At 39.6% G+C, this 10,000-nt stretch overlaps 1 protein-coding gene across 1 annotated transcript in view; it reads right to left on the minus strand.

The window, feature by feature from the left end:
- Window positions 1–9,907, minus strand: part of ccbe1 (collagen and calcium binding EGF domains 1) — a 57,698-nt gene extending 47,791 nt beyond the window's left edge. The window contains exons 1-3 of the mRNA XM_046868259.1: window positions 9,867–9,907; window positions 8,267–8,359; window positions 8,084–8,164 (exon numbers count right to left, since the gene is read on the minus strand). Coding sequence (XP_046724215.1) covers window positions 8,084–8,164; window positions 8,267–8,359; window positions 9,867–9,907 — 215 coding nt within the window. The remainder of the gene's footprint in view (window positions 1–8,083; window positions 8,165–8,266; window positions 8,360–9,866) is intronic.
- Window positions 9,908–10,000: the final 93 nt, after the last annotated feature.

Genomic DNA, 10,000 nt, shown 5'->3' on the forward strand with positions numbered 1-10,000 from the left:
TCTCTCTCTCTCTCTCTGTCTGTCTGTCTGTCTGTCTGTCTGTCTGTCTGTCTGTCTGTCTGTCTGATTAAATGTCTGTCTTATATAGATTTGCTTACATCTAATAACTGGCCCTATGTCTGCAAATGTGATAACTGTCTGTCTGCCTGTGTGTCTGTATGGTGGCTGTCTTATAACTGTGTCTTTGTGATGTCTTTCTGTCTCACTGTGTATTAACAGTGTATAACTGTATAACAGATGTTCACCATCTCTCTCTCTCTCTCTGCATAATAACTACCTGTCTCACTGTCTGTCTCTCTGTCTGATAAATGTCTATCGCTCAGCCTGTCGCTCTCTATGATAACTGTCTTATCTGTCAGTCTTCACAGTTACCTGTTTGTCTCTCTGTCTGATAACAGTCTCTCTTTGTCTGTCTCTCTGTCTGTATCTCTGCATTATATTGTCCGTCTCTCTGTCTGTGTCTCTGTAGGATAATTGTCTGTCTCCCTGTCTGTCTCTTTGCTGATAAATATCTCTCTGTATGTAAACTGTCTGTCTCTCTGTCTAATAGCTGTCTCTTTCAGTCAGAGGGTCTCATAACTGTCTTTGTCTCTGTCTGTCTCTCTGATAACTCTCCTCATAATAGTCTCTCTTTACAGATAACGTCTGTCTCAGTGCACCCAATCATAACTGTTCGCTTGTGTTCTATATCTGTCTGTCTGTCTGTCTGTCTGTCTGTCTGTCTGTCTGTTGATATTCCAGTCCTTTCCCACTGTGACTTTTGACTTTTGACCCCAGTGCCCCAGAATGTCTCTGCATCTTTACCGCAGCTCTGTACAGAAAAGGGTGAAAAAGTTTTCTCAACTTTCATTCTCCCCATTGAGGCCCTGCATCTGCTCTTACACACACACACACACACACACACACACACACACACACACACACACACACACACACACACACAAACTTAACAGAAAAAAAATCCTCCTCCATGAAGCAGTTCGGAGCTCCGACGTATTTCTCCGGGAACGTTCTGACAGGAATGTGCTGAAACACAAGGTGTGTTTTATCACTGGCAGCATTTTAGTTTTCATCGCTACTTATCAGCCGAGTCATCATCTGCTTTCTCGCTATGCACCATTACAGCTCCACCACAAGGTTGTGAAATGATCCCAAAGTTCGCTCCAAGCTCCTGATTCCTCTGAGATGATTCTCACTAACATGGTCATTCTCTCTCTCTCTCTCTCTCTCTCTCTCTCTCTACTGAGCGGAGGAGTGCAGGAGCATTTTTTTGTGGCTATCTATTAACTCTGCAGTAAACAGGATGAAAAAGGGAGTCGATTACACAACGTTGTGATCAACACCAGCGGGACGAGAAGAATCTTGCTCAGTGGTGCTGACTCACAGACTATGCTGGTGCACGTTAGTGTTAGCTTTAGTGTGTATTTGTTTTGTTTAAAAACACATAACACAAACCTGGAACAAGTCTCATTATACATTAAAAAAATGTATGCTAACATGCTATCAAAAAGGCGAATTGTAGAGAAAAGCAAACTGATGAGAATCTCATTGTGAAGTGGTAAGAAGGCTAGTTGTTGCTAGGCAACAAGCTAATGCCTGATTTCAGTAAACAGTAAACAGACAGACGGTTATCAGACAGATGGAGTCAAATAAATATTGGGCAGAAACACACAGACAGATATCAGACAGGGAGAGAGAGAGAGAGAGAGAGAGAGAGAGAGAGAGAGAGAGAGAGAGAGAGAGAGAGAGATAGTTAAAAGAACAGCATCAGACAGTCAGGTCTAAGAGCTAAGGGGCTAGGTAGTGTAGACAGACTATTATCAGTGATCAGGAAGAGCCAGACAAACAGACAAACAAACAGACAGAGAGTTATGACAGAGACAGAAAATATTGAGAGAGACAGACAAACAGACACACAGAAAGATATGAGAGACAGGCAGGCAGACAGACAGACAGACAGACAGATAGACAGACAGACAGACAGACAGACAGACCGAGTGTTATGAGGAATTTTCCACTACTTCACCTCTCCAACATCCTATGCTCCACCTTTACCACTCCAACATCCTACCACTCCGCCTCTCTAACATGCCACGCTCCACCTCCACCACTCCACCGCTACCACTCCAATACCCCACCTCTAACACTCCAACACTCCACCTCTACCACTCCACCACTCCACCGCTACCACTCCAATACCCCACCTCTACCATTCCATCACTCCACCTCTACCACTCCAACACTCCACCTCTACTACTCCAACACTTCACCTCTCCAACACTCCACCTTTCTACTACTCCAACATCCTACCACTCCACCTCTCTAACATGCCATGCTCCACTTCTACCACTCCACCACTCCGCCTCTCCAACACTTCATTCTCCACTCTCAGTTCCACAGCTGTGCTACCATAAACCACTCGTGTAACAAAGAACATCTGGAAGGACTGACTTATGGCTTAAGAATGTTAATCATTATTAAATTGCCTGATATCTCCGTGTGCCTCTTAAACAGTAATAAACAAATCTTCCCTCAGGACTGACGAGCAGTAAATATCACGACTCCTTAACCAACACTGACTTTTCTTCTGTCATACTGTTACAAATCATCATTCAATCCACCAAGACCCTGAAGCTACACAATGTGTAGTTCACTGAGACAGCGAGGTTTTTACTCATACTTATTAATTACACAAAATAAACAAAACCAGTCATTTTACTACTGTATAATCTAAACTACAATTTACATCATAAACAATAAATAATTCATTTTAATTCCCTAAGTTCTCTATAATAGTAATAATTCAAACAGAACATATACTAACAGCAATTTGCTAAAATAAAATCACAATTTAAATTATTACTATTTAATAATTGAATTAATAATCACAATTATTAACAGGTTACATCCTGGTTACACTTATGTTATAGCAGCTATAAATGGCCTTTTCAACACCAGCCTTCCTTTTTTCTTCCCTCAAGCACAATGAGAAACCGCAAAGTGTGAAGAAGTTGTTGTAGATTGTACAGCCATGAAACTGGAGACTTCTTCCACTAACATCTCAGATGTTTGTCTGCAGCATTTTGTGGTACTAGTGAAGGATCTGTTGCTATAGAAACAGTAATAAAAGTTCAAAGAGATGGTTGCATGACCACTAGTTCATGATCAAGCTGAGGAATGATGCTTCTACAAATGTGCCTTTATTGGGCAGAGGAGAATTTGGAGGAAAGCAAGCACCAGGTTTTCAACGTTGAAGGTTTAAAAGGATCTCTGAAGTTCTTCTCTGGGAGAGAAATGAGCAGTCAAATGAATTTCATGTGCAGATTATTCTTTCCCTAAAGAGGATTCATGGCACAAATGCTGAAGATCCATGAAGCTGCTGTTGCTTCTAAGACATTCTCTAAGACATCTTAATATGTGCGTTTGTGTGTATATGTGTGTTTATGTGTGTGTGTGTGTGTGTGTGTGTGTGTGTGTGTGTGTGTGAGTGTGTGTCTAAGTCTCTGAGGCTGAACACACAGCAAAAGGCCTTCAGAAATCTTTGGAAACACAACAAAGAAGCCCAACACACTACATATCCATTACAGCGGTTCGTTCAAGAACACTGCAGTCGCTCCTACTCTGTTCTTCAAGGTCTCGAGGAGTTTTTGAGAACACCATCACCATCACGCCTCAGCGTTTAAAGGAAGAACTCGTTCACAATGTCCATCTGTCTCAAATCCAAACAGCAGTCAGTCAGTCAGCAAAGACACACTGCTTTACAGCAAAGCCACGTAACAAGTGTTTCTAATAAACATAAAAATCTAAAAAATGAGAAAACAGATACTGGAACGTTTTCAGTGCTGCAGCCACAAACAAAAAAAAGATCTTTATGTAATCTAATCCCAACTGTTACACTCCAAACCGTTCTTCAGCTCCTTTCTGCACCAACAACAACAACAGGGTCTGAATTCTATTGTGTACTGTGTTCAAATCTTACAGTTTTATCACATCGCTGGTTATTTTCCTGTAACTGGAAATGCTTTATTCTTATTACACCACAGCAATTCAGCATCAAATAAAATGTTCAATATTATTATAGAAATTAAATAAATAATATTAATACTACTACTACTACTAATAATAATAATAATAATAATAATAATACTACTACTAATAATAATAATAATAATAATAATAATAAACCATAACTTTTTTGAACCAAGTCTTTTTTTACTTTTGATGTAAAGTTTGACTCTGGCACTGGAGGGCACTTAAACACTAAATGAGCTGTTACTATGGAAACCATAATTCATATAAAGCTTAAAAGTACCACAAATATGAACTCAAAGCTACTATATCGCACAGATTTTCTCCATACAACAGTTCAACGAACGCAGTTTCACGCCCTACACGCCGCCTCGGTTGTGTTTAATTACACTCAGTAACAAATAATCGGCGTATGACGTATATCCGGTAGCCGCCATATTTGCAGCGAGTCTTAGAGAAAAATTATGGACGTGTGACGTGACTACAGACGAACAGGTGTAAAAACGTCCTATGAGAATAAATAAGTCTCGATAATAATAAATGAACAGCACCCTGTCCTGCATCATGACTCAGCGAGTCTCAGCGTTCATTTAGAAATGATCTCAGATCTTCTCCGAGAAACTTCCAATAAAAATCCTCCATGGCACCTGCTGATATTTAAGTCTTACTATGCTACAGTGAACCTACAAGCTCAGAGTGCAGATGAAGCCAAAATAGAGGCTCGTAAATTACACACACACACACACACACACACACACACACACACACACACACACACACACACACACACAAATGCCTGAGGCTTTTCTGAGCAGACAGTCAGGGTCAGAGTCGGGCCGCTCTCCAGTCTGCTTTGTTACGGTTTTTAGTGAGAACGGTGTTTGTGTTTATGATCTGAGGCTTTGTAGAGATTATCTCCACTCCGTCATGATACAATACAATAGACAATAGACTTTAAAGGAGCCCAATCACCTAGTTAACACTCAACACAACACGCAAGTGACGTCCTGACATGTTTCCTGAACCCTCTACATCATAGATAAAAAAAAAATGACAAGTAGGTACACAATATGGACAAAGGTTTTGGGACACTCGACTTTTCCACCCACATGTGGTTCTTCCCCGAACGATAACCACAAACTTAAATGTACACAATTGTACAGGACGTCTTCGGATCTCAGCATGAAGTTTTTCCTTCACTTTAACTAAGAGGTTCAAACCTGTTCCAGCATGACAATGCTCCTGTGCACAAAGCCAGCTCATGAAGATCTGCTGTACATAGGTTGGAAGATGTGAAAGATCTCCTGCTATAGCACTCTATGGGGATGAATGTGAACACTGACTGAACCCCAGGCCTCCTCACCTCATCTACATCACTACCTGACTGTACCAACATATGCTTGTGAATGAATGAATCTCCACAAATCTCCACAAAATCAAGTGGAACATCATGGCAGAAGAATGGAGCTCATTATAACAGTAAATGGGACTAAAAGTTTTTTTGACCATGTAGTGCAATTAAAAAGTGATAAAATTTTGTTCTTCCGCATGACAATGTGGACGTTTTTAATGGATGAAGCGATTGATTACAGGCGACCAAACATCCGTTGAAACGTTCTCTCATCGCTCAGCTCTGAAAAAAGGACTAAACCCCACAAATTGTTGGAGAAATGTGACTTGTTGAAGGTTAAGGATTAAGAGGCTGGAGGTGTAATCTAGGGGACAAAGCGGATCCAGACGCCACAGGAAGTTAAGCCTCGTCTGACAGCTGGACGTTTTGTTGTTACACACACGGTTCAGTGATTAGCCTCGGTCTGGTCTGTAGTGCTTTTTGACAAAAACGACTTTTTAAAGAAACAAAAAAAAGAGCAGAAATCCAGACACATGTGGACTAAAAGGGGTGTATTTTAGTAGACTGTGTCACATGACTAAAAACACATTGGCGTATTTTTACGTTTTAAACAGTGGTATAAATAATTTGAGTAAATGAAAAAACCTCTGGATTCAACCTCTGGATTTAACAACACGTACACAGTAGAGGCATATGAGTGTTTTGAGATCTTTAAAAAAATGCCAGTACAGAATATAAAAAAAATTTAAGAAATGCTCAGTTCTCAGGTCTTTCCGAGTTCATTTGGAAGCAGCATCAGTGTCAGTTTGGTTTATGTTTTTAAACACACTCCGTATCTCTACAGCAGAATGATTCAGCAGGTTGTTCTAAATTATCTTTCTTCACGCTTGTGTTTTTTTCCTGATTCTGGGTCGTTTGCCCTGAGGGTCTGCTAAAGTATGAGAACTATTTTAAAGCCCAAAGCAATCCAGAGAACTGATCCTTCTAAAAAAAAAAAACCCTAAGTGACTCGCTTCCGCAGAACGCTGGTGCAGTCTGTAATCGTGTGTGGAAGCTGAATGATCTCGCTGCTGCCTGCCAAGTAATGTGATGGATCCGACTTGTAGAGCTGCTTCCTGTTTGGAGTTTGGCGATGGTAAAGAAGGAGCTGTTTCAGCGTACTGATGCATTAAACCAGTTTTTACACAACTGGAGCATGCAGGAAAACTAGCTAATTAAAAAAAATATATATATATATATATATATATATATATATATATATATATATATATATATATATATATATATATATATAATCTATCTATCTATCTATCTATCTATCTATCTATCTATCTATCTATCTATCTATCTATCTATCTATCTATCTATCTATCTATCTATCTATCCTGATTGGCCATCACTCCCTTGTAGTTGGAATCATTAATAAGAACGTCTACATGATGTAATGATGTTATATATGTAATATATCTTCTATATAAAATGTAGTAAATAAATCAGTAACTGCTGATGATAGTAATGTTGGGTGGATGTTGACACGCTGCGTGAGACACGCTGCCGTTCCCCCGGGGGGTTCTGATGGATGTCGTGTTGATGCAGACCACCGCGCTCCGCTAGTGACCGGTTAATCATTTAATCCCCTGAGTGTCTCTACACATTACAGCTTTACGGCACAGAAACCACAAGAACCTTCTTTAACACCCCCCAGCACACACACACACACACACACACACACACACACACACACACACACACACACACACACACTGCTGGGTAAAAACACAAGCTAAATTTCAGCTAAAGGTGAATGGCTGCATCATGTGTGTATGAAGGAACCACGTGAGATCAAATTGAAGCCGTTGTGGGATTTCAGAAGTCCAATATCATCATCACTTAAAACCTGCAGAGATCATTTCTACAGCAGACTCCGTGAAAAAAGCATGTTCTTTGGGTCAGATCATATGATGAAGATCCTGTAATGGTAGACCAGTGATCATCTAAAATTCACCTGGTCAAAATTGTGCATAAAAATAAACCATATAATAATTTAGTAAATGTTTTGATCATTATTGTCTTTTGGTAAGCTCTGTATACCTTTTTGAATCTAAGAATGCAGACTCACAAGAGAACTAAGGATCGGATACAATTTTTTGTCTCAGCGTTCCTGCTTTAAGGAAGTTATTATATCAATTCCACAACCACATATCTCCAACAAACAAATAAACATAAACACACACACACACACACACACACACACACACACACACACACACACACACACAAAATCATAGGGGCAATTTAGCACAGTCAATGTACCATAACTTTAGGGAGGAGGAAACCAGAGAACCCAGAGGACACACAAACTCAAATCTATCCTTTGGACTGATTATGTAATATAAATCTTTCAGATACCATGTTCTGAAAATCTAGAGCAGAAGTCCATCATTTCTCCCTTATGTACCCACAATGGCATGTTTCAGAAAAATGGCCTTGAAGGTTACACGTTAAACCTAAGGTTAAAAGATCTCTCCTGCAGTTCATCTGCAGAATTGATGAATGATAGAGAAACATATGCATAATTTAATGAAGGTGATTAGAGACACGTGAGACTGATGAGATGAGACAGAAGAGTGAGAGAATGGTGCGCGCGTGTGCGCCATTGAGCGTTATGACGCGCTTTTGCGCACCGGCGGTTCTGCGCCTCACCTGTAGCATGTGGCCACCTCCCCTGTGGACTTTACACACTGGTACTTGGTAGTAGCGATGTTGTTCTCTGAACACACTTCCCTGCCATGAATAAAAATAATAATTAAATAAATCAGATGGAGAAAAAAACCCTCGAGCGCTCGGATTTTGCGCAATAACCAAAACCGCTCGCGGTTACTTTACCTGCTTGCATCTTCTTGGTCTTCACGAAAAGTCCACTGAGATCCGTGGAGACGAAGGCAAGCACGAGCAGGAGTGGGACAGCACCGGATCTGGCTGTGGGCATCATTTCTTTAAGCCCTGATACCCTTTAATTTGCCCCTGATAGCGCGAGAAGTTCCGCTCGCGACCTCCCGCAAAGCGCCTCTGCTGATGCGCGAATCGGCTCGAGAATGATTCCTTTTAAACGACTCCTCTGCGGGAGCCGAACAGCCGAATCGATTCTCGAGCAGAAGATCTGCAACAATTCAACAAATTCCCTAAAAAGAAAAACACATCAGTGATCAAACATTATAGAAAAACATGCCTCGGTTCCTGCGTGACATTTTTAACCTTGAAAAGCTTGAAATACAAATATATATAATGATTTTTTTCCACCTTAAATAAATTGTCCAATGTTATTCATACAACTGAGCACTTGTGGATTAAGGGCCTTACTTAAGGGCCCAAGTTTGTGATCGTGGGATTTGAACTCATGACCTTTCAATTAAAAGTAAACATTGTTTATATTAATAATAATCTTGGTCACCTCAAAATATCACCACATAGCAAAATAATATAAAACATATATATAACTCCATGTTTAAATGGAATCCTTCACTTTTGTAGACATTCAGTACATTTTACATGGTGATGTGTGTTTTGTTCTTCTAAAGTTTTTTTTTTTTTAGCGTCAGGAATTCGAGCTTTACAGGGACCTCATAGACGTTCTGAGATGTTTTAAATCAATGGAAAGAATTATTGGATCAGTAGAATTATTCTATATACAACAATAATGTCTTATTATATTTCATTATCACACATACAGCACTGATCATGCTAATCTCTGAGAAATTCATGCTAATCTGCTACACCGTGCACAACAGGTGTCCAACACTGATACTATTTATTACATAAAACACGGCAAAAAAGTCACGTTAAAACACCTTTCTTAAAATAATGAACACTTTTGAAACATTCTGAGTTTCTAAACACGAACCAGATTCACTCTATAGTGGTTTAGCCGCTAACGACTTTCTCTGAAAAATGAACATTTTGGCCACGTTTAAGTTCTTACACTTTTTACAAATTTTATATTGTTTTCCAAGAAGATGAATCGCCTTGTGTGATAGGAAATCTTCCCTGAAACTAAACTGAAACCCCTGGTACAACTAATCGTTTATTAAAACGTTGAGACAATCGAATATAATTCTTTATATTCTTCTTCTTCCTCCTCAGTTTCTTCTTCGTCATTTTCAATTTCTTCTTCACATTCTTTCATTTCTTCAACGTCCTCAGTTTCTTCTTTATCTTCTTCTTTATCATCATCTTTTTCCATTTCTGCTTCTTCTTCTTTAAAAAAAATTCCAATTGCCCCATAATCCCCTCCTGACGTTCTCACATACATACTTTTTTTCTATATCATTAAAATCCCACACGTCATTACAGTCTATTATTCTGCAATTAACGTGAACAACATGTTTACTATTTCCTCGTTTTCATATCATCTTTTCTTTCACTAATAATAAAAGCAATAAACCATCAGGAGAACATTCCCTAAGGACACTTGTCTCTGGGATCAGACCTTGACCTCTGGCTGTCATTTAAGTAGTTAAGCTTGTCCATTTGCCCCCTGACCCTAAAGGACAGAGGTGTAATCAAAGTGACAGGTTTACTCAGCGTCCAACCTGTTAACCTCTGATTTATATCCTGTTCACA

Source organism: Silurus meridionalis, chromosome 15, assembly GCF_014805685.1.
Source record: "Silurus meridionalis isolate SWU-2019-XX chromosome 15, ASM1480568v1, whole genome shotgun sequence".
Lineage (NCBI taxonomy): Eukaryota > Metazoa > Chordata > Actinopteri > Siluriformes > Siluridae > Silurus > Silurus meridionalis.